This window comes from Giraffa tippelskirchi, chromosome X (genome assembly GCF_054371585.1).
Source record: "Giraffa tippelskirchi isolate mGirTip1 chromosome X, T2T-mGirTip1v1.2.pri, whole genome shotgun sequence".
Lineage (NCBI taxonomy): Eukaryota > Metazoa > Chordata > Mammalia > Artiodactyla > Giraffidae > Giraffa > Giraffa tippelskirchi.
In genome coordinates, this window is record NC_137289.1 from 135,310,707 (window position 1) to 135,336,494 (window position 25,788).

General features: G+C 40.5%; 1 protein-coding gene across 5 annotated transcripts in view; it reads right to left on the reverse strand.

The window, feature by feature from the left end:
- PHEX (phosphate regulating endopeptidase X-linked) overlaps window positions 1-25,788 on the reverse strand; it is a 228,124-nt gene that overhangs the window by 116,871 nt on the left and 85,465 nt on the right. For all 5 annotated transcript variants that reach the window (XM_081565946.1, XM_081565944.1, XM_081565947.1 and 2 more), the window contains 2 exons: window positions 18,911-19,004; window positions 16,303-16,431 (listed from right to left, as the gene is read on the reverse strand). In XM_081565946.1, the coding sequence (XP_081422072.1) occupies window positions 16,303-16,431; window positions 18,911-19,004 (223 nt within the window). The remainder of the gene's footprint in view (window positions 1-16,302; window positions 16,432-18,910; window positions 19,005-25,788) is intronic.

The following is a 25,788-nucleotide window of genomic DNA, read 5'->3' on the forward strand; positions in this document are numbered from 1 at the left end:
GGTTACCCTTTCCAGCAAAGGTTTTTGAAAATGAAATTCTCCTATCTTAGTGCATTAAAATTGTCTCAGGGACTTCTCTGGTGGTCCAGTGGCTGAGAATCTGCCTTGTAATGCAGGGGACATGGGTTCAATCCCTGGTCAGGGAACTAAGATCCCACATGCCACAGAGCAACTAAGCTCACACGCTACAACTACTGAGCCCGTGTGATCTGGAGCCCATGTGCCACAGCTACTGAGCCACAGGGAGAGAGTCCATTGACCACAACAAAAGATCCCACATGCTGCAACTATGATTCGATGTAGCCAAATAAATTTTTAAAAAATAAAAATAAAAATTGTCACTTGCTCTTCTGACTTCTCCTTCTTCTCTCTCCCCTCACATGGAAATAAGAACTTGGTGCTCTATATAAACGGGTCAAGATGATTCTATTAATGCCTTTAAAGGGATATATGCTAACACTGTTTTGAGAAGAGGTGAAATCAAGCAAGACCCTGCAGGGCCTTTCTGGTGACAGACCCCTCTGTGTCCCCTACTTCTTATTTGGAAAAAAAACTTAAGTCTTGCCAGCCTTTCCTGAGTTATAAATAGCAGATTTGATCAGTTAAATAATTAGAGAAGTGAGAGAATGCAGAAACAAAGGCAAATCAATCAAGCAAAAATTAATGATCGCTTATACAACAGTTCAGCCATTAAACCAAATCAGACTCCTAGTTTCTCCTCAAGGGATATAGATAACAATCTGGTGCATATATTTGAGCTGGTTTACTGAAACAGGACCCACCAGGTGGAAAGTGCCAACCACAAGCATGTAGCCCCCAGATTGGCAGGAACCAGAAGACTGATGCTTAAGATTCTCAAAACATCACCTTGCCACCTCACCAACAACCAATCAGAAGAATGTCTGCAAGCTGATCATGCGCCTTGCAATCCTCACCCCTAATGTTGCATTTAAAAACCCTTGCCCGAAATCCATCGAGGAGTTCAGGTCTTTTGACTATTAGCTGCCTATTCCCCTTACTTGGCTTTGCAAATAATGCTATACTTCTCTTCACCACAACTCAGTGTCTGGAGATTGACTTGACTGAACATTGAGTTCAGCTCAGTAACAGAAGAGGTCAGTCAGCCCATTGTCAGTTGTAGTTTCCTTCAAAGCTTTGTCTCTGGTGACAAAGACATCCTATACGGCCAACACAGATTCTACCTCATACCAATGAATCCAAAACACTTAAACCCACACTTTCAGATCCTTCTCTGAGCTCCTATTAGGTTTATAATCAGAACAATATAGGTGTGGGTTTAACAGCCTATATTTATTTGATCTCCCCAACAAACCTGTAAGCTTTGAAAACAAGAATCATGATTTAGATCAAATGAGATCATGGATATGTAAGCCAATGAAAAAGTGTGGAAGGGGAGCAGAATTTCCCACCCCAAAACTTACCTCTTTGGCATGAGGATTATTTTACATTTTAGGCTAATTACTTTTAAGAAATAGCAGATGAGAAAAAACTGAGAAGTTACCCTTTTGTAAGGGATATTTACATTTATAAGGGAAATCTGCATTTGAAAGGGTGTCTCTCTCTCTCTCTCTCTCTGTACCAGGAAGATGTCATGTTGAAATCTCTAGAAAGTCTTATCAATGGAGAAGCAAAAACTTAAATCTGTATAACAACCTTACCCTTGTTTACGGTGCTCTGCCTGGTAATCTCCCATAACTGGCTTTCCTCCCCTACAAAACATCTTTTGACTTAGCTGGAAGTGGTATTTAAGGTGATGAATTGGGCCATTGTAGGCAGGAGGTACAGGAGACGTGGGTTCGATTCCTGTCTGGGGAAGAGCCCCCAGGACAGGGCATGGCAACCCACTCCAGTATTCTTGCCTGGAGAATCCCACAGACAGAAGAGTCTGGCAGGCTACAGTCCATAAGGTTGCACAGAGTTGGACATGAATGAAGCAACTGAGCATACAGCACAGGGAGTTACTCGGTTTTCCTGAGTCTTGCTCATATATACAGGAGGTATTCAAGTCTAAAAAAATCTAAAGTCTGTCACTAAGTCGTGTGTGACTCTCTGCGACCCCATAGACTGTAGCCCACCAGGCTCCTCTGTCCATGGGAGTTCCCAGACAAGAATACTATAGTGGGTTACCACGCCCTCCTCCAGGGGATTCTCCCAACCCAGGGGTCGAACCTGCGTCTCCTGCATTACAGGTGGATCCTTTACTGCTGAGCTACCAGGGAAGCTCCAAACAGAGGGATGCGTGATGTTAAATTTCTGTGTTTCTCTTGTTAATCTGTCTTTTTATTACAGAGGGGTCTTGGCCAAGAACCTAGGAGGATAAAGGGAAAAAATTCTTTTCTTCCCATACAGTGTTCTGCAAATTTAAACTTCTTAGTTTTATGATTTCACATCTTACATGCTATGATTTCTCACAATATAATTTCACATCTCATAAGATACATAAAGCAGATGTTCAATAAATAGAAGTTGATTTACGATTTTAAAACCTCCAGTGGGTATCTAGCAAAGAAGTGAAATTTAATCAAATATCTTTTATACATGCTAATGTGTAACAGTTATTCCAGCAGTTATTTGAAATATAAACTTTAGTGGGACTCAAATGACTCAGTTAGTCCAGTCCATTCTGAGGTTGATGATGCCAATGTGGTATAGAACAGATGGCTAAGAATGGTTTTATATATAAAGACTCATGAGAGTCCCCTGGACTGCAAGGAGATCCAACCAGTCCATCCTAAAGGAGATCACTCCTGGGTGTTCATTGGAAGGACTGATGTTGAAGCTGAAACTCCAATACTTTGGCCACCTCATGCGAAGAGTTGACTCATTGGAAAAGACCCTGATGCTGGGAAGGATTGGGGGCAGGAGGAGAAGGGGACGACAGAGGATGAGATGGCTGGATGGCATCACCGACTCGATGGACATGGGTTTGGGTAAACTTCGGGAGTTGGTGATGGACAGGGAGGACTGGCATACTGTGATTCATAGGGTCGAAAAGAGACAGACATGACTGAGCGACTGAACTGATATATGTTTACATACATATATATTATCTATCTGATACAAAGAGCTATAGGCTGATAGAGTTTTTAAAGAAGAAAAGAATCTTCAAAGTTGACTGTATTCATTAATCTTAAAATAATGTAATTTCAATGAAATTCTTAAAACAAAAGCATAATGTTGAGATTTTCATTTTTCATATATTCAGAAATCATAAGTAATATCTCAATAAAACATAAGATTAAAAAGTCTCCAGTTTCCCCATTGATCTAGAGCAGGACATGGTTCCTTGAGTTGTAACCACTTGACTAGTGAATGTGAAGAACAAAAATTATTATCAATAATTCACATGGTTAACACAGAAGAAATAGGCTGCAATGTAAGGGAAGTTCCTAAAATGTTTCTTTCTGACAACCGTCACTTCACTAGAAAGAAACATAGACGTTAAAGAAATCAATGCACTAATAAATGTTAACTATACACTGACTCATTATTTATACTATATTTATGAAAACAACTTTGAATTGGCTTCTGATAAAAATACAATAATGGCATTGAAATAAGAAGTAAAGGAGAGACCTGTATTAAGCGAGAAGCGGTAAAGCAGAAAAACTAAGGCTAGATAGTTAGAAGACTCTGTTTCTGGCAGCCAAGCAAGCTAATAAAACAAATCATATCAGTTTGTCAGGATTAACACACTTGGCAGAGCTATTCAAAATGTTAGTGAAAGAAAAAAATATCAAGTTATTTAGGCCCCAGATATACTATAAAGCATGTTAGTCTGGTGGTGCAATAGTTTAGCATGTTCTCTTATCAAAAAGCATAAGGCTAGGATCATATTTACTGACTATAAATAGACTGGGTTCTAATTTTCTAACTCATCTTTTCCTGTTTTCCACTTTCCTATTCTTTGAGAGAACAGATCAGAAACCAGAATAGTATTTAGAAGTCAACCAGTCTCACAACGGTCTAGCCTTTAGCTGTGGGTAAACTTCCTCCAGCAAGGAATTCTGCCAGGTCACTTCCAAAACCCAGCTCTGTTGGAGGGCCTAAGTGCTTTCTTTGAGTGAATGAATTTCTAGTACAGGGTCTTTGCAGCCCACAGGTCTGATCAGATCTGCTTGATGAGACTGTGGCTAATCATAAGTGGCAAAGACAATAGTGTCCAATGTTATCCAGAGACAGAACCAACAAACAAGCAAGGTGGGCCAAATGTGTCATTACCGTGGCAGCACACTCGAGGACAAGGGCAAGAGCAGTGTCCACACTTATTTCCAAAGAATTCCCAATGAGCTTTCTAAATTACTTGTTTTGCTGGATGTCATTTTACCAAAACTTGCTTAAAAAGAGTTGTCATGATTTGGGTCTGATGACATTTGTTGTAATAAGATTTAGCCCGCAGAGAGTTGTGAAACCTGGATCTGTTATGCAAATTATATTTGGCTCCTTGAATAGTTGCGTGAGACTCTCCTAGGAGCCAGATTTAGCATTAAATGGTAGGGCAGGTTCTGGAATGTGGCCAGGGCACAGGCCTTAAAAGGATCTTTAACCCAACTGAAAGCTACTACACTGGGCATGTATGGAGAACTAGGTAGAGCCCCAGAGCCCCAGGTACCTCACTCACACTCACTCTGTTGAAGAGAAATTAGGAAGAAGAGCTGTCAGTACAGGAGGGTTGCCATAGTTCTTTGATGGCATGCATTTGCTCTTCATGATTAACCTCAGGCATGACACACATAACAGTAACTGACATTCACTGGGCACTTGCTATGCACTAGGCATCGTGCTAAGCCTTCTATGTGGATTATCTCACTCAATCCTCATCACAAACCAGCAAGGTGGGTACTGTTTGTATCCCTATGTCTGATTCATTGCAATGATGGCTTTTAACTCTATACCTCCAGGCCTCTATCCATGCCCTTTCCAATGGGACCTTTCACAAAAAATGCATGCTATCGCCCCATTCTGCCAAACTGGACTGGCCTTGTGGCTGGCTTTGGTGAACAGAATGCAGACAGGACATTAGGCCAGTCCTGAGCCTGAGCCTCAGGAAGCCTCATGGTCTCTGCCTGCTCACTTGCACCTCTGCCATCACTAGGAGAGCATGCCCAGGCTGGCCGGGTGATGGAAGGAAAACACCTGGAGTAGAACCAAGTCATCCTGATCACCTCTGCTGAAGCCAGCCTCGACCAGCTGGCCCCCGGACATTCGACAAACCAAGCCAAAATAAGCACAGCTGCCTGGGGGACCACCAGCTAACTCCAGATGCATCAACATTAGGCCACTGAAGTTTGGTAGTTGAGTGTTACAGAGCATTGCTATAGCAGCAAAACTTGGGTACCATTCATAAACAGGAAAACAGAGAAACGAAGAGGTTAATTTGCCCAAAATGATAAGAGTAGAACTGGGCTACGAGATTTATATATATGCCAGTTTTTAGAAAATCAGATGTAACTTCTTTATAAGGTATATGTTTTGTAACTATATTTAGAAGTCCTTTAAAACTCAAATCACTCTGGTTTGCCTTAATTCAGACAGACCCAGAGAAACTGCAAAACTTAATTCTGCAAAGACCCAGAGAAACTGGACGATATTATAGCTGATACCATTGACTAGGCAAACAGAAACAGGGATACTTGATAGCCAGATAGAATATCCTTTCTTTGCAAGAGCTGTGTTGAAGGGAGCTTGATCTCTATCAGTACAGTGGCTATACTGAGACCAACTCTTTTGAGGAACAGCACCTGTAAGGAATGAAGAATCCCTCGGTATAAGGGCATTGCTATAGTGCATGACACTGACTTTCATGTGACTTCTGCCACTAACGTTAGAGTTACATCTCATTTACTCAACCACTAAGAAAAACAGTGAGCAGGGGAATTAAAGAACTTGAATATTAATGGAAGTTCATCAATTCAATTATATTGGCTAACTAATGAGGTGAACTCCTAGTGTATGGAGGTTGCAAGTTCAAACTCTACCACTGCGATTGGACCCATGTGGGTACTTAAGTCTTCAGGACCAGCTGCAGCAGTATGGGGAGGGAGGAGAAACCTGTTCTTGGGAGAAGAATTACTACCAGAATTGCTCATGCAGAGCACTCAGAAAATTGGAAGATACTGTAGGTCATCTATGGCATTACTTGGGGATGTGAATGATGTCTTCACCATAAAGAGAAAAACGAATACGCTACTAGAATACAGGAGGAATCAGTGAATTGTTTTACACGGTAAGTAAAGTTTTAATTATTCATCTAATAAAGTCTCAATCGAAAGTATAATAAAAGACTTGTTCCTCTTTAACTAAATTAGCCTTCTGCATACAGACTATCAATGTACAAAAAAAGACCAGTTACTTTATCTTTTATTTCACTGTTGACAAAGTATCTCTCCTTGACCAAATTTTAGCCAGGTTCCTCTACACCTTCTTCTTGACTAGGTCTCAACGATGGTTCCATCCTGTCCTTGCCTGGCCTGAACAGCCCAGTTTTACCAAGAATCCTGACGAGCCAGCTGAGAGAGAATCCCCTCCACTCTTGATATCTGAGCACCCTGGCCTGCCTTCAGCAAAAGTCCCCTGACCAGGACTTCCCTGGCAGTCCAATGGTTAGGACACCACACTTCCACTGCAGGGAACATGGGTTCAATCCCTGGTCGGGGAACTAAGATCCCACATGACACATGGCACAACCAAAAAACAGAAGAAGAAAAAAAGACCCTTGACCTTTGAATGTTTCCTCTTAGTAATTTTCCATTCACTGACTCCTTCAACCTGTTCTCTGGCCATAAATTCCCAGCTGTCTTGGCTATATTCAGAGTTGAGCCTGATCTTTCCTCTCTTACTTTGAAAATCTTGACACCCTTTGCAATAGTCCTGAATAAAATCCTCTGTAAAATTTTAACAAGTATCAGAATAATTTTCTTTAATGGGGTTTACCTTAAAATAAAAAACAGAAAATTTGAGAGAACAGCAATAAAATGCCTATTGGCAGAGCTGAGTCACATGAATAAAATAATTTGGGGACACAGTGTCTATAAATGAAATAAAATTAGGTAGTTTAATAACTTAGTTCAGCCAAAATGTTCAAATGAAAACTCCAGTTTCCTTGAATCCTTTAGAAACTACAATATAAAGCACAAAGTAGAAAGATCTATTTTTTTCCTTTGCAGCAACATGATAGAAAATTGTTCTTTGAGGTATATATTTACATTTCTGCCTTCATAACCAAAAAAATGGTAAACATTTTAAAGATTGTTTTGATGAGAAATCTTACAGAGCCTTAGGTCATCATTCCAAACATCAGGGATCACTCCTCAGAATGATATATGTAGAAAATCCCAGAAATTGAGCTCAGTATGTGCACTGAGCCAAAGATATACCTCAAATGTTGCTCTTAGATGAAATCTCTGATACTCAACTTGTTTCTTACTGTGTCCCTCTTTCTTCTGAAAATTATGTGAATGTGAAAAAATTCAATGTCAACTGGTTAGATTTGAATTGATAGTGTTTTCACACTCTTTGTCTTTAAAATACTGAAATACTAGAAGCAAAATCTACTTCAACTGATTCCTACTTCTAAAATGCTAAGAAGTAGGAATTACATTCCTTTTATTTGTATAAGATCTTAATATATGAATAAACAATTTCCTGATAAGAGTCAATCCTAAAGGAAATCAATCCTGAACAGTCATTGGAAGGACTGATGCTGAAGCTGAAGCTCCAGTACTTTGGCCACCTGATGTGAAGAGCTGACTCATTTAGAAAAGACCCTGATGCTGGGAAAGATTGAAGTCAGGAGGAGAAGGGGATAACAGAGGATGAGATGGTTGGATGGCATCACTGACTCAATGGACATGAGTTTGAGCAAGCTCCAGGAATTGGTGATGGACAGGGAGGCCTGGCATGCTGCAGTCCATGGGGTCACAAAGAGTTGGACATGACTGAACAACTGAACAACAACAAAGAGTGAATGAATTATAGGATAAGCCACTAAGAAGTCTCTTCATTATGACAGGTCTCCTCATTCCAGTCATTAAAATGGTGAAGATTCAAGTGTTTTTCAGAGAGAAGCAAGGGAATAGAACACCCACTTCAAGCTAGATTGTTTGAACTTGAATTCCACCTAACCATTTTCAGGCTATATGACCTTGGGGAATTCACTTAAACTCTGAGCTTCAGTGTCCTCATCTGGAAAATGAGGACAGTAATAGCAATTATAGGACTTTTGTGAGGTCTAAATGAGTTAACATACCAAAAGCTCTTAGAATGCATACCAGACATCCAACTACATCTCAGTAAAAGTTAGCTACTTTCTTATCATCACCAGATTTTTAAAACATTATATAGCCATCAATGGGATCTTTGTGTGCCTGCCATGGACTTGGGTATCTATCTGGGGCATTTACACATACATTATAGAAATAAATTATCATTAATAATAAAAAAAATGGAAGACAACAAACAACTTCAGACCACCCTCCCACATAAACGCATACCTCTAAATCTTTTCTCCTGTCACTCAGGTCATGAGCCTATGGATCAGGGTTTGTCACAGTAAGACAGGAGTATCATCTCTATTGACAGTGATAATACATCATGGATTCTCTGAGAGAGTTCCACTTTCATACTCTGCATATAACTTTTCACAAAAGCAACTTGTTAAATGTTTAGCTAATATGCTGTATTTTTAAATTATGCATGATCTTCTTCTAAATAACATGAAAAAATTAAAGAAGTTCTCTGACAGACAAGGTCATGACTTTCGGTTCTGAAAACTAGAGAAAAAAATGTTAGTGTACAAGGCACAAAATGGTATCCCAAGGACAGATTCAGTCTGGCCTCCAAAGTATTGCCAAGATTTAAAATGTGGGATATTTCACATAAAAATCCATATTTCTGACTTCTCTCAAAAAACCAGAAGCTGAGCAACCCTCAGCAGGCATCCTGCATGAAAAGAGCCTGAAGTGAATCCTGACTATCACAGCCATTCCAGATCATCAGTACTGTGTCTCAGATTCCCCAGGAGCAATTGCCACTCCTCACTGCACTTGCCCCAGCCTTTGCTGACACTCAGCCAGCTTTAGTTCTGTACGTTATTTAGTGTTCCTCACTGGCTCTGAGGGGATTTGAGCTTGGAACTCCTGACTTTTGCCTTGACTGAGTCTTTTGCAACTTTCAGGCACTGAACACCTTTAACTTCTAGACTCCACACTACCTGGTCCCTGAGCCAATGAGAACCAAGTCTCCAATGTGCTTACTTCAGAGTAGAATTTGGAATTTGTTGATTGTTTGCTGGTATCCCAGAGAACCTGTAACAGTCTCAGCAAGTAGCAGCCTGACTTCAACTCCCATCCCTGTTCCCAGACCATGGATCCCTTGTGGGGACTGCTTGAGTCCTTTCCCTCTCATATTAGAGCCCTCTGAGAAACCCAGTTGGTCAGACACTGACAACTCTACCTCCCCAGTCCTGGCTACTAGCACCCACTCACCCAGGGACTGAGCCCTGCCCTGCTGATCTCAAAGTATCCCTCTTCAATTCTTCCGACAAGGACTGTCCAATGTGGTAGCCACATAAAGCAAGCGAACACTTGAAACAGGGATAGTCCAAATTGAGATGTGCTATAAATATGAAACATGCATGCAGTTTCAAAGACTTAATATAAAATAAAGCATAAAAACTACTGTATCAATAATTTTCTATTAATGACTTATTGAAATGATAATATTTTGGATATATTTGATTAAACAAAATATAGTATTAAAATTCATTTCACCTGTTTCTTTTTACTTTTTAAATAAGGCTAGTAGAAAATACAAAATTACATACGTGGCTCATATCAAGTTCTATTAGATAGTACTACTTTAGGTAACAAAGTCAGCCGCTGTCCAAAGAGTTCCACAATTCCCTACTCTCACTCCACTGGCCTGTCCCTGTGGTCTAAGTAACGTTTGCAGCCAGTCCCACATGGATTAAGGCCTTGTCTCACTATCTGAAAGGCTCTTTCAGATAGTATCTGAGTGTTCCATGTGGCCTCTTTAAGAGGCTTTCTGTGAAAGGATTCTCCTTTTTCTACATCCCATCCTTCCCCTTTCTAATTAAATTTTGAAAACTCCCATAGTTAGTTGTGAGTGAATGATTATGAGCTACATGTGTGTGGCTGTGTGCACATGCATGTGGGAAGTCACAAGAAAACAGTAACATAAAATTGTGTGTTCTCCCCAATTAAAAGGAAGAGAGGTAGGTTGGGGGAGGGGAAAAGGATGCTTTCTCCTCTACAAAGGAAACCTCAAAGTGAACTACTCCCACCCTCTCTAGAACAAAGTGTGCCAACCAGTGGCAGTTGGGCCAACCCGCCATTAAGAGGCTGTAGAGACAGAGATACTGAGGAGAAGCACACAGTCTCTTAGAGAAACCCAGGTACCAGTTTTCAAAGAAAAACTAAAACAGCTCAGAGGAAAACAACCACCACCACCACAAAAGCAGAACTAAAAAGTAGCCGGGAGACCCGCACACAGGGTTTGGCACAGTCTATTTAAACCAATTTAAATCAATGAAATTTTCTATGATCTGAAATCAAAGTGGTTACTTGCGCTAACGTAACAGGCTTTAGTAACCAATGTACTGGTGTCCTGAGTCAAATGCCTGCCCTGCTCACATGAATCACCAGGGCTGCTTTTTGGTGCTGTTTGCAAACAAATAAATAGCAGCATCGACATCACTGGGGAGCTGGTTATGCAAATTCTCGGTTCCTACCCCAGGCCCAGTTAACATGCAGTGAGATTTTGCATTTAACCCACAAGATCCTCTAGTGATTCTGGTCGACATTAAAGTTTGAGAAGCACCTGAAGTTTAACCTTCTGACTGCATTCATTTGCTTAACAATTATTTTTGAGAAAAAAAAATGGCAGCCCTCCCTCTGAGTTAGTGTCTCTGGAATTTGTCCCAATGGGGATCTTTCTGTTTTTCTCTTTGCACTGTGGCTAATAATAAAGAATGTTTTTCAAGTAAATCAATGGTTCCAGGTGGTTCTTGGATGAGAGCCCTGCCACATGGCTATAAAAAGCCAGCTATTTCTCTTATAAGTTCCAAACTTAAATATTCCCTGAAGCAAATAGCTTCTGCTTAAGAGCAGCAAATAATTTTATGAAAATTAGATGAGTATCTGTGTAACTATCACACTACCTCCTCGTCCCACGAACACCACCACATCGGGGGGAGTGCCAAAATCAACTTTATTTTAAAATGTCACATCTTGACAAGAAAAAGGGACTTTCACACCAAAACTGAGAAAAACAAATTAATCCACATACTTTTCATATTACTTAAAATTCTTCTACTGCCAAAAAAAAAAAAATCCTGTTACATAAAAACACCTCCACTATCCCTTAATTGTTTTTATATCCTTTCCAGGGCTTATAATGTTACCACTGTGATTATCTGATAAATTCTCAATCCATTTACTCTGACCAAGGAGTGAAAGAAAACACAATGGGAATATTGAATATTTTGAAATGACCTTAATTCTTCAGTGGAATTATTTGCAAGAAGAGTACTTTCAGGTTCAAATATAAAGTCTCAAACTTGGCATTAAATTCTCCCAAGTATCAAAAGACAGGAAAAAAACCCTAAGTAAATGTACTTAGATGTATGGCATTCCAAAGCAAACTTCAGCACACAATACATAGTTGTAATATATATCGACACGTATTACCAACTAGTTGAATTATCATGACCTAACAGAGTTTTAACTTTCTTTTCCTTTAAATCCAGTGTTCAAGGTGCTTACATATTCAAATCTGATTGACTATAACGGATTGTTATTAGTGAGGGAGAGAAAAATATACCACCCCAAAAATGCTTCCCAGGTGACGCAGTGGTAAAGAATCCGCCTGCCAATGCAGAAGACATGGGTTCAACCCCTGGGTCGGGAAGATCCCCTGGAAAAGGAAATGGCAAACCACTTCACTATTCTTGCCTGGAAAATTCTATGGACAGAGGAGCCTGGCAGGCTACAGTCCATGGGGTTGCAAAGAGTCAGACATGACTGAGCATAAAGAGAGAAAATGTGTCCCTTTGGCATATTGATTATTTGGGGCTGATTATTTTTTGAAAGGCTGCAGACACAGGAATTTTCCTGAAAGCAGGGAAGTCACTTTTTTGTGAGAGAAGTTAACCTTTATAAGGGTAATCTCCATTGTAAAGGGGTCTCCCTCTCTGTACCAAGAAGAGGAGGGTGACTAAATCTCTAGAAACTCTTACCAATGGAGAAGGTAAGGACTTAAATCTGTGTAACAACCATCCTTAATTACTGCATTTTGTCTGGTAACCTATAACTGGCTTCTCCCTTTGCTCAACATCTTATTTCATCTTTAGCTCGACTTGGCATTTAAGGTGGTAGCTTCAGCTATTTCTGGAAGTTACTCAGTTGTCCTGAGTATAGGAGATACACATGTTGTTAAACTTGTTAGTTTTTCTCCTATTAATCTTGTATTACAGGAGAGTCTCAGCCAAGAACCCAGAAGAGTAGAGAAAACGTTATTTTTCCTCCCTTGCCTAGTTAATCATTCCTAGACACTCTGCTTCACGCCATTTGTAAAATATAATTCTTCATAAAGAGAATGCACACCAAAAAAAACTAGCTAAATTTCAATTTCTAATTCAAAATGGACCTTCTCCTCCAATGCAGCTGAAACGATGGAAAACATACAGCCAAAATGAGCCGACTTTTTAAAATTCATGACCTCCAGGGAATTCTCTGGTGGTCCAGTGGTTAATACTCTGCATTTTCACTGCCAAGGACCCCGGTTCGATCCCTGGTTAGGGAAAAAAGATCCCACAAGCCGTGTGGCATGGCGAAAAATAAAAATAAAATTCATGACCTCCAACCTCACCCAAACCATTACTGCCTCCAGGCACCCATACTACATTTCCTCAGTTTACTCAATGCTCCACTCCCCTGGACAACGATTTCATACCTTCCCTCTCCTCCAACCTTCCACCTCAACCTCTGTCCTAAACTCCATTGTACTTCCTCTACTGCCTCTTTTGACATGTCCACTGGGAAGTCTGATAACACCTCAAATTCAACAGGGCCCAAACTGAACCCCTGATCTTCCCTTCTCAACTTGATCCTCCCCCACAGCACTCCTCTTCTCAGTTAACAGCAAGTCTGTATTTCCACTTAATCAGACTCAGAGCTCTGGCTCTCAGATCCCTCAATAAATAAATCTGTCAGCAAATTGTGTTGGTTCTATCCTTCAGAATGTATTCAGAATACCATCCCTTCTCACAACTTCCACTGCTACCACCTAGTCCAAGCCACCATCACCTCTGGCCTGGTCCCTCTGACAGTCTCCTAATTGGCCTCCCTGCTTCTATTCTTGACCTGCTACAATCTCTTCACAGCACAGCAGCCAGGGTGAGCCTCTCAACATAAGTCAAGTCACAGCAGGCCTCTGCTAAAAAGCCTGCAATAGCTCCCCACTCCACTCAGCATCAAAGCCAACACTCTTACAATGTCCTACAAGTCTTCTAAAATGCCACGTCAGCCCTGCTATTGCTCTGACCTCAGCGTCAGCTTCTCTCACCCTCACTCACCCTGCTCCAGCCACGGGGACCTCCCTGCTCTTCCTTGAGCACTCCAGGCACATCCCTGCCTCAGGGATTTTGCACTAGCTGCTCCATCTGCTTAGAATACTCTTCCTCCAGATAACTGCCGTATCTGATTCTCTCACCTCCTTCAAATCTTTACCAAATGTCATCTTCACAGTGAGGCTTTCTTTGACCATCTCATTTAATCCTACAACCCTCCCCACACACTCACACCTTCCAGCACTCCTGATATGTCTTTAACCTGATCTCATTCTTCTCTTTTTCTGAGTCTTTATCATAATGTATACACTGTGTTGATTTTTTTTTTTTGTCATCTCAGTGAGGTCGGGGATCTTTGTTCTCTGCTGCCTCAAAAAGTGCCTATAAAAATGCCTGGTATATAACAGATATTCAACAAATATTTGTTCAGTAAGTGAGCGAAATTAAACCTCAGCTTTTATTAGTGGATTCATCTGACTGAGTCATTAACGCCACTACAACAAACAGCCACAGATCATGGGTACATGGAAGTTGATTACAATGTTCTTTCCATATATGTTTAGAAATCTACAAAATAAAAAGATTTCTTTTTAAGCTTATGAAAAAAACCTGACAGTGTTTTCTGTGAAACAAACGTCACATCTCTTTAGTTTTTAGAGGACAGCGAAAGGAAAAAGGGCAGGGGTGGGGTGTGAACGCGGCGGGGAAGTCCCTGCATTGTATTTCTATTTCTAAGCCACTTAATAGTTGCTAAACATGAGACAGTGTGAAAAAAAGAGAACCCTCTTACACTGTTGGTTGGAATGAAAAAAAAAAAATAGTCCAGCCACTATGGAAAACATTAGGGAGGTTTCTTAAAAAACTAAAATAGAACTATCATATGATCCAGCAATCCTACTCCTGGGCGTTTTTCCAAAGAAAACTCTAATTCAAAAAAACGCATGCACCCCATTGTTCACAGTAGCACTATTTACAATAGCCAAGACATGGAAGCAACCTTAGTGTCCATCAGCAGATGAATGGATAAAGAGGATGCGATATATATACATATTACATATATATACACACACAATGGAATATTGCTGCTGCTGCTGCTGCTAAGTCGCTTCAGTCGTGTCCGACTCTGTGCGACCCCATAGACGGCAGCTCACCAGGCTCCCCTGTCCCTGGGATTCTCCAGGCAAGAACACTGGAGTGGGTTGCCATTTTCTTCTCCAATGCATGAAAGTGAAAAGTGAAAGTGAAGTCGCTCAGTCGTGTCCGACTCTTCGAGACCCCACGGACTGTAGCCCACCAGGCTCCTCCGTCCATGGGATTTTCCAGGCAAGAGTACTGGAGTGGGTTGCCACTGCCTTCTCCACAATGGAATATTACTCAAGCATAAAAAAGAATGAAATAATGCCATTTGCAGCAACATGGATGGACCTAGAGATTATCATACTAAGTGAAGTAAATCAGACAGAGAAAAATAAATACCACACAATATCACTTAAATGTGGAATCTCAAAAAAAATGATACAAATGAACTTACTTACAAAACAGAAATAGATTCACAGACACAGAAAATAAACATATTTGCCAAAGGGGAAAGAGGGGAGGGATAAATTAGAAGTCTGGGATTAACAAATACATACTACTATATATATATAATAGATAAACAACAAGGTCTTACTGTATAGCACAGGGAATTATACTCAGTATCTTATAATAACATATGATGGAAAAGAATCTGAAAAAGAATAGATATATATGTATGTATAACAATCACTTTGCTGTATATCTGAAACTAACACAACTTTGTAAAGCAACTATTACTTCAATAAAAATTGTTTGTTTAGAGGGGTGGGTTGGAGAGGGATGGGGGAGGGATGTTCAAGTGGGAGGGGACATGGGTAAACCTAAGGCTGATTCATGTTGATGTTTGGTAGAAACCAATGCAATACTGTAAAGCAATTATCCTTCAATTAAAAACAAATAAAATTTTTTAAAATTATTTCTTTTCAACCCAATCAAAAAATGGGCAGAAGACCTAAATATACATTTCTCCACAAGTGGCCAATAGGCAAATGAAAAGATGCTCAACATGTTAATTGTTACATTATAGTATATATATAACTATTACAAACATAACTAAGTCATTTTTCTGTATACCAGAAACTAACACAACACTGTAAATCAACTATACTTCCATTTTTTTAAGTTGTTTATTTTGAAGAAAATAAGTAAGTATAACTGGCAAAAAAAAAGGAAAGGAAAGTTGTTAAATATATTACAAATCATTTCATCACTGGGTCTCCAGCTTCCTAATCTTTAAAACAAAGAAATCTGACCAGAATATCTCTATCTTTTGTAATTACAATGGTTCAAATATCTAATCCCAAAATTATCCAGGCCCTCTTTTTTCCTAAGCATTGACTGAACACATTTAATTTCTACAGGAGAAATTCTGACTCTATATGGCATGATTTCATGCTGTTTTCTCATTTCTAAATTTTCATGATAACATTCTACATTTGAGTTTTGAATTAATATGGTACTGCAAGAATTTCTCTTTGAAGCAAAACTGTTATCTAGGCTCATCACTTTAAGAGGTAGAAGGCTGATATTGGCCTGCTGACCATATTATCTATCTCAGATCTAGTTAACTGCCATTGTTTTCATCAGCTGGGGTGGGGGGAGCAGGCAGCACTTACCATCTGCTTCTTATCTTCCTGGAAGTGTACATCCACAAACATTTTTCCAACGACATAAGGGAGGGTACTTTCAATAAAGTTCACACATTTGTCCCACTGAGGCAACAAAGTTGTGGTCCCCTGGATTACCTGTGGGAGATAATCAAACCAGATTGAGCTTCACCTGGATAAAACCAATGGCTGAAAAAATGTTCAAACAACCTGAAGGATACAGTCTACAAAACACTGCATGCCGCAACCCATATACGTGTGTCATATAGTAAACCGAAGGTAAAATCAAATGAAGAAAAATATTCTGTCTCATTATATATAAAACTAAGAGAAAATATTTTAAGAGAGGATAATAATGTATCCCTCCTTTCCTTCCAATTTTCCCACTGAACAAAGGATGTGGACAATAGCATAGTTTTTCTGCAGTTGGCAGGGACGTGAAGGGATACTGTCCAAGTGTCCAGATGGTAGTTAATACCTTCTGAGAACTAAACTTCTACCAAGAAAGGTCTAAAATCAATGGGTGATCAAAGTCCCCCCACTCCCAGCAAAGGTTTCCTTGCTCTGGAAAGTACACTCACATGACAGACCAGGAAAATATGCCCACCATGAACAACCCAGGAGGCATATTTACGTTGTGTCATAACAGAACACACTGGTAACCAAGTAAAAAATAGATGTGTTTTTCTCATCTGTCCCAATTAAACCATTATAAGAAAACATTTACAAACAAGTAAGGAAGGTCCAAAGCAGGACTTGGAAGGCTCAAAGGCTTACTCTTCGGGGTTGAAAACAAAGAAATAAACATCATTTAAGTTGCCCCAGTGGGTTGGGAGTTTGGAGCGCTCAAAATGCAAAGTAAAGGTAGACAGCAAGGGGAGGCTCTGAGAGTGGTGGCTGGAGGCATCCGGTAAATGATATTAGACCCCGGTTGTAGGTACAGAGCAAATGTGATTAACCCTGAAGTTTATCTATTCTTCCTCTACTTTCTGATAACATAACCACTCTCCGAGGTAAGGAATGAATCTATTTTTAAAACTTCTAGAGAAGGAGATCCTACAACTTTCTTTGGCAATTCAGTATTATATTTAGCACTTTATGCTTAAGAAACATCCCTTCATACCTAACCTCAAATTTTCACACACTACTTCTTACACCTCTCTCTCTTATTTTCTTCACAGTGGGGGTGGAAAGCAGCTGGGTACCATCTTTTATGTGCTCCATGGAAGTTAAAAATACACACAGATACATATACATGATATACTAGTTTTATAGCTTAACCCTTTGATATGACTTCAATATATATAGTTGTTTTACGATGTTTTCTATCAAGTTCAGTACCCTAGTGACTTCAAGGGCCAAAATGTATCCAAAATAATTGTGCTGCTGCTGCTGCTAAGTCGCTTCAGTCGTGTCCGACTCTGTGCGACCCCATAGACGGCAGCCCACCAGGCTCCGCCGTCCCTGGGATTCTCCAGGCAAGAACACTGGAGTGGGTTGCCATTTCCTTCTCCAGTGCATGAAAGGGAAAAGTGAAAGTGAAGTCGCTCAGTCGCGTCCAACTGTTAGCGACCCCATGGACTGTAGCCTACCAGACTCCTCTGTCCATGGGATTCTCCAGGCAAGAGTACTGGAGTGGGGTGCCATTGCCTTCTCCAATTGTGCTACTACTCAAGAGCAATGACCCACTAAGAACTTCTCTAGCTACCATTTTCCCTAATAATTAAAATGTCTATTAAATGAAATTAGAGCTTACAAAATTTTCCATTACTTAACTATAAATTAAGAGAAAATTAACTTAAAATATTTGTTAAGGTCCCAAAATTCTTAAAATGTTAAAAAAAAAAAAAAAAAAGAGCTACAAAATCCTTAAGTCTGTATTGGTAAGAGAATCACTCAGACAAAAGCCTCTGAAACTAAGAGTGACACTTATATGAGTTAAAGAGGAGAACAAGTGTGGGAGAGGAGCAGAGATCACAGGGCTGGATGAGGAGGGGGAAAACAAAAGTGTTTTAGGCAGTTGAGCCACATCTCAGAGGAGACTAAATTTAGGCCTCTTTGGCTTAGTAGAATTAGAATAAATTAGATTGAATTAAGAAGATCAACACTAATAAAAAAGAAAAAAAAGGCAAATAAAGATTGAAGATCAAACTAGAGTTACAGACAAAACACTACCCCTAAATTAAAGATGAAACTTTACCATCTAATACATATAGCATGCATATTTTGAATATTCAAAATACTGAAAATGAAAAATAGTTACAAATATATCACTAAGAAATATTAAAATTATAATTATAGTGACCCACTTAAAAACACTGGGGAAAGGGGAATAAATTGGTAAGAAGGGGAAGGTGAAAACGTCATGGTCTCAAGCATTGCCCTAAATATCTTTATATACTCTCATCAAAGAAGAGCTTGAGTATACTTTACTGTAAGTAAGGTTTACCTCTTTTACCTCTAAAAAGAAATAAAGCAAAAAAAAGTAGAACTTGAGCTGTAAAACTCCCTCTGCTCAATCCCTAAAGATGATTTTTATTGGATTAGTTAATATACAGACTGTTCTGGCATGTAAAGTTATCCAGTGATGTAACACTGCGATCTTCTTAAAACTTACCCGTGAGAACTCCAGCCACCTATACTGAAAGCGCCTGCTTAAGTTTGGAATTCGGGAATAAACCATCCTCCACACCAAATAGTTGGCAATGGTCCTGTGAACAGAAAGAGAACACATTTATTGTACTAAGCTTGATATCTGATGCTCTGCAGAACCCTTGGGAAAATCTGTTGGCAAAGCTCCACAGAGGGACCTTTTGCTCATACAAAACTGCAGAACTTTCACTTGAGAAATGACATAAGATGATACTATGTCAATAAGCTCAACCAAAAATGGCTTGCTTTTCACCACCTAATGCAGACAGATGATATGAAAATTCCAGCCCTAGGTCTCAGCATGAACATTCTGCTTTCCCACTCACAACATGGAGTCCACTGTTATCCATGCTTTCATGCCTAGAAATTGTCAATACCTTCCAATTACTAGGTGACAAAATGCAGATGGATTCTTATGTTTTGGAAACAAAATGCAATATACTGGCTAATGCCAATTATCTAGATATGTACCCTAGTTCGATACCTACTAGATGTGGGAGTTTGGGCAAGTCACTTAAGTTCATTGATTTCAACTTTCTTTGTCATATAATGAGGATGACTTCTACCTTACAGGGTTATTGTGAAGTTAAAATAACTAACAAAATGTTTGACAGAGTAAATTTCAGGTTTTCTTATTGTTGTTCACTTCCAAACAGATAAACAACCCCATACACTCATAATATCCACAACACATATTTTTAAAAATCAATTGCTGCCTTTTTCTATTAGCAAAAGGCACCTTGACCTCAAAAGTATGTGTGATCTGAGTTAATTTCCAACTCAATAGTGATGATGAATTTTTAATGACCCATCCCCTCCCAGCTGTGCCATTACCATGGTGACTAATAACACACATTCTTGAAGATGGCTCTTGGGGTCAGCCAGCCATGTGAGAGCAGTGTGACATGATGATGGTAACTGGCCAATCAAGAATAACCCACACTCTCACTTGCATGGCATCCTAACCCCGTGGACATTCACTCTTAGCAACTGAATCTATTTCAGTGTGTACACCCAACATATGTATAGCTATTTTAATTTATATAGAGATATACTAATGGACTAACATATCAGGAATGTCTTTAACAAATATAGAAATAGAAAATTTGAAAGATAAAATGAAATAAAGATATTTTCCAAAGTCCTTAATTAATCCTTCAAACACTTTTAGTTAATTCTTCAATACACATTATCCATATAGGATTAGGTTAATATAACAACAGTCAATGTAAATCAGCATCCCATATAGTCATCTTGACTATTTCAAAATATTTCGACCATATCCTTCCCAGATCTGGTTAGAACACCACTGTTTTTATTTTGTCATCTGGCCAACCAAGATGGCATAACTAGAGTGGGAGAAGGGCCACTTCTGACATTTTCTTCCCCTTCACTTTGTGCTTATACTATTAATAATAGTTTCAATTCCTGTTTCTCTACAAGAATTTTTTAAATCATTTGCTCATTTTGTAAGGATTGAACCAATAGTAAAATTCATAAATATATAGGTATATGTAAATGACTTGAGATTATTTTCAATATATGGAATAAAAACTAATCAGTGAAGGTAACACTACCCACTCTCATATATGGCGTATAGATCAAATGAAGGGTTCATGGCTATCTATACAGCAAAACTAATAGATCCTAGCTATTTTTTCAATAGAAAGAATGATACATAGAAGTTCTAAAATTTTCTCCTTGGGGTTCCCTGGTGGCTCAGTGGTAAAGAATCTGCCTGCCAATACATGAGACACAGGTTTGATCCCTGATCTGGGAAGATCCCACATGCCGTGGGGCAACCACGCCTGTGCGCCACAAGTACTGAGCCTATGCTCTAGAGCCCGGGAGCCACAACGACTGAAGCCCGTGGGCCCTAGAGCCTGTGCTCCACAACAAGAGAAGCCACCACAAAGAAAAGCCTGTGCACCACAACTAAAGAGTAGCCCTCACTTGCTGCAACTAGAGAAAAGCCCGTGCAGCCATGAAGACCTAGCAGAACCAAATAAATAAACTTTTTTCAAAAAATTTAAAAAACATTTCTTCTCAGACCCTGTAGATCTTGTTGAGGTATGCACACTTCCCCTCAGAGACCACCACTCTCATCAGGAAAGTCTAGGCCTTGTCCTTGCTCTTCTGAGGCACTATAATAAGCATGTAGTCATGCTTATTATTCAGGTCATTTCTTTGGGTCTTTTGAGTTCACATCCCTAATCCTGAACAAGACAAGTGCTCACTGAGCACTTACTGTTGGCCAAGTATCCTCCCAGATGCCACGAGGAATGCAAAGAAATAGGAACTCACGCCTACATTCAGAGAACTTAAAAGTCTAGCTGGGGGATATGGGACTTCAGATTTCAGCTTGTTCACAGAAATGGGTTTTTCCATTGAATGGGATACATGGTAAGTACATAAGGGATCCTTCCTTCATTCGCTCATTCAGCACCTCCTGAATACCTGATATATACAAATCGTTCTAGGTGCTGGCAGACAGAAAGGTGAGGAAGCTATAGTCCCTGATCTCCTGGAGCTTTCAGCTGAGCAGGGGAAACAGGCAAGCACATAGCAATGATGTGGCAGACCCTAGCACTCACAACTGCATGCCAGAGAGTTGGCTGGAAGAGTGCCTGCCTCAAACTGAGGGATGAGAGGAGGCCTCAGGAAAGGGACAGGCCCTGGGCTGTGAAGGCTTCAGGGTGTGGAGCGGGAATATAAACTCTGGAGCAAGAATTTCGCCTCTCCAAAGCTAAATAATGGAGGGATAGCTTATGTGTGGGCGGGGATGGTAAGCAAGTTCATCACTCACAGAGCTGGGCAAAAAGGCCAGCTACAGTGGGAAGATGCAGGCAGCAACTAGGGTCCAATATCTAGAATGTTAAAGGGGCAGAGACCAACCCTAATGCAAGGTCTGTAGGCTCTTCAATCTTAAAATACTGCTTCCGGGGTGTGAGAGCTGCGCTGGATCCCTACGTACAGATTCAAAGGAGATCCGTTGCCAGCAGATATGCTTACATGAATTCAAAAGCTATTCCCTCAAGGCAGTTGTGATGCACCAGATTAACTGGGGAAGCTGTTAGGATGGGGCCTGATGGTGGCAGTAAAAGACACAGCATGATGCAACTATGTTGGGGTCTTAGATTTTTCCGCCTTTCCTGCTCCCTTGAAATCATACTGCTTAAGGCATCTCATATTACCTCTAACTCCCACAGTACCGGTACAAGAGAGATGTCCTCGTATGCATTTTACATGACAGGAGACTTGAGGCCTAGTACCATGAAGTAACGTCTCAGGATCACATTCTCAGTCGGTCTCCAAATTACAATCACCAGATGCCCAGAACACTCCAGACCAATTCATTCAGCGTCTCCAGGGTGAGACCCAGGACAAATATTATTTTTAAATTGCCCCAGCTAAGTCCGGTGCGTAACCAAGTTGGAGAACTGTTGGCCAAGTATCCTCCCAGATGCCACAAGGAACGCAAAGAAGGCTAGACAAGCCTAAGATATGTCTGACTCGAAAGCCTCTGCTTTTCCCCATGCCACACACGGACAGATTAATCCCTCCTGTCCCACAAAGACTTCCTGGCCAGTCAAAACCCTCCAACAAAGGCACTTTCCAAAAATCTGTGGGTATGAAGAAAGAGCAGTGTGTGATGCCTCCGTAGGCAAGGCATTAGAAGACCACAGCACAAGACCTCTGACAGCTAGAAGCCAGAAGCAGGGAAGCTCACACTGGGAGACAATGGCACTGACGAGCTGCTCCAGCATTATAAATAAACTGACAGAACACTGGGGAGCACAGCTCCGGAGTGCTAAGATTACCACGCCAGCAACAGACCTGACCGGAATGACTGAATGACTGCCGCTTAACGCTCAAAAACCAAACAAAAAGAAGATTCGGCAATAGTCCTTCAAAATAACACATAATATCTTTCTCTTTTCAAAAAGCATTTTCAGCAGTATGGTAATTTCCCCCAAATGGCAATCAATAAAGTAGAGGAAAACAGAGCCGAGAGAGAGAGAGAGAGAGAGAGAGAGAGAGAGAGAGAGAGAGAGAGAAGCTACCACAAAGAGAGCAACGTGAAATCATTTCCCAAAGCCTCTGATGAGGAAGATTTTTTTCAAAGATTTTTCTGACCTTGTTGTCAATTAGTGACAGCTTACATTTGTACTGTATTGCATTTAAGAGATCATAAAGATCTTCTCTGAGCCTCATGACAATGCTATGGGGTGGTTATTATTATTATTCCAGTTTTCAGACAAATAAAGATCCAAGGTCAAAGGACTTCTAAGCATGTGTCAAATCTAGGACTAACATTTGGATCTTCAGATTCCACAGCTTGCATTTGCTTCTCTGAGCCAAACCACCCGAGGTATGCCAAACAGGTACCTCTCAGAGGTTCTCTTCCTAAACCCTAGAGGCTTCCCAGAGGTATGCAGCATCAGAGTCACCTGAGAATTCCTTGGCCTCCCCCAAGATCTACTGAATCAGAAACTGTTGCCTCTTTCTCTCTCTCTTTTTGGCCGTGCTGCACAGCACATGGAACCTTAGTTCCCTGACCCAGGATCATGCCCATGCCTTCTGCAGTGGAAGAGCAGAGTCATAACCACTGGACTGCTAGGAAGGTCCAGAAACCCCTCAAAGGCAACATCCAGGTTAATATTAGTCCCATAAACCAACATGCTCAACATCCTCCTTTTCCATTCTCCCCTACCTGGAAAACTCCTCCTTATCCTTTGGAGTCCTGCTTCTATGTCACCTCCCAGATAGTGGTCATGGGGCCATCTGGTTAACTTCTAGAAATTTTTAGGAAGAATCTTCTCTGTGAGAAGTACCATACTAGGCCATGATGTTATAAAAACAATTACAGGAGTGTCCACCATCAAATGTTCACTGTTTCTTGGGGGTGAGGGAGAGGAGCAAACCAGAAAATTAGATAATTTCTTTGATATTTCGGTCTTGGGCACAAAGCTAGACTCTATTTCCCAGCTTCACTTGCAGTTAAATTGATCACGTGACTGAGTTCTGGTCAACGGAATGGACACATACCACTTCAAGGCCTTCCCATAAAACCTCTTATGCAGTCCTCTACTCTCTTTCCCCATCCATCAGCTGAATGGAGAAGATTCCAAAAAGCCAGATGAAAGCAGAACCACAAGATGGAAGGAGTCTGAGTTCCTGAGTCCCTACTTGGAGGAAAGCTGCCTCACAGGGACAGCCATGCTGGACATTCCAGGAGCACAGGGTACAGTCATCATGGTACAAACCAATAAGTGCAGAGGTGCTTATTACACTGACTAGCATGTCCTGACTAATAAAGTAACTATGGGAACCCAAGGGCACATTTCCTTGACCACTCCTGTGCTACAACCCAAGGAGAGGATCAAAGATGATTAGCAGTCTAAAAAACTTACTGTGGGGACTTCCCTGGTGGTGCAGTGGATAAGAATGCACCTGCCAATGCAGGGGACAAGGGGACATGGGTTTGATCCCTGGTCTGGGAAAATCCCACATGCTGTGGAACAACTAAGCCCATGTACCACAACTATTGAAGCCCGTGCACTCTAGAGCCAGTTCTCCACAACAAGAGAAGCCACCACAATGAGAAGCTCGCACAATGCAATGAAGAGTAGCCCCTGCTTGCCGCAAATAAACCACATCCAAAGCAACGAAGAACCTAAAGCAGTCAAAAATAAATAAATAATAGGTAAATAAAGTAGTTTAAAAATAAGTAAAAGTGGTCTTTAAAAAAACTTACTGTGCTATGCAAATAAAGTGTTATCAAAATTCTCAAGAAGCATACAGTGTTTTGAAATCTCATAAACACACACACAATACAAGTTGTTTTTGATGAATCAGTTGCTAAAGAGTAAACTATGTGACAGAGATTTGGAAGTTTCAAATATCTGCATATCATCTCATGTTATGGACATAATGTCTGCTGTTAATTTTTCTATTTACATTTCTTCCACTGTAGTTCACTATGCTTACATCTAAATTATCATTTTGATAAGAACCAGATTAAAATCTCCCTTCAGTCATGGTCTTTCTTGGCCCCTTTTGTCATGACAGATCCTGCAGTTTTAAAGCGCAATCACCACCAAAGAGATTATCTAATACAGTAACCAAGGCCCAATCTGTTATTCCCTGTTTGTCAATTAGGCTTTTGTGGAAATAAAATTAGTACAATTTCAAAAATTACCTAATTTACAACTGAAGATAACACAGACACTGGAAGAAACCAACTCACTAAGTTCTGGAGAATGTATACATAGCATGGAAACTCCATCTTTCAACAGAAATTACCACCACAATTTAAAAAGTGTTGAGTAACTCAATGGCATAAGAATACAAAATCATTTGGGTCATATTTTACAAAATTTCAGAGCTAGAAAGTACACATGAAAAAGTTTCTAAAGCAGTGAATCTCCCCAAAAAACTAATCATAAGATCCCTGGGGTGCTTGTTAAAATATAGATTTCTAGGCCTCGCTCCAGATCTACAGAGGAGGACTGGTGGGATCTGTATTTTTACCAGAGGCCCAAGGTGATGCTGTTGGCATTGCTGCTGCTGCTGCTGCTAAGTCGCTTCAGTCGTGTCCGACTCTGTGAGACCCCATAGACGGCAGCCCACCAGGCTCTGCCGTCCCTGGGATTCTCCAGGCAAGAATACTGGAGTGGGTTGCCATTTCCTTCTCCAGTGCATGAACGGGAAAAGTGAAAGTGAAGTCGCTCAGTCGTGTCCGACTCTTAGTGACCCCATGGACTGAAGCCTGTCAGGCTCCTCCGTCCATGGGATTTTCCAGGCAAAAGAGTACTGGAGTGGGGTGCCATTGCCAGCATT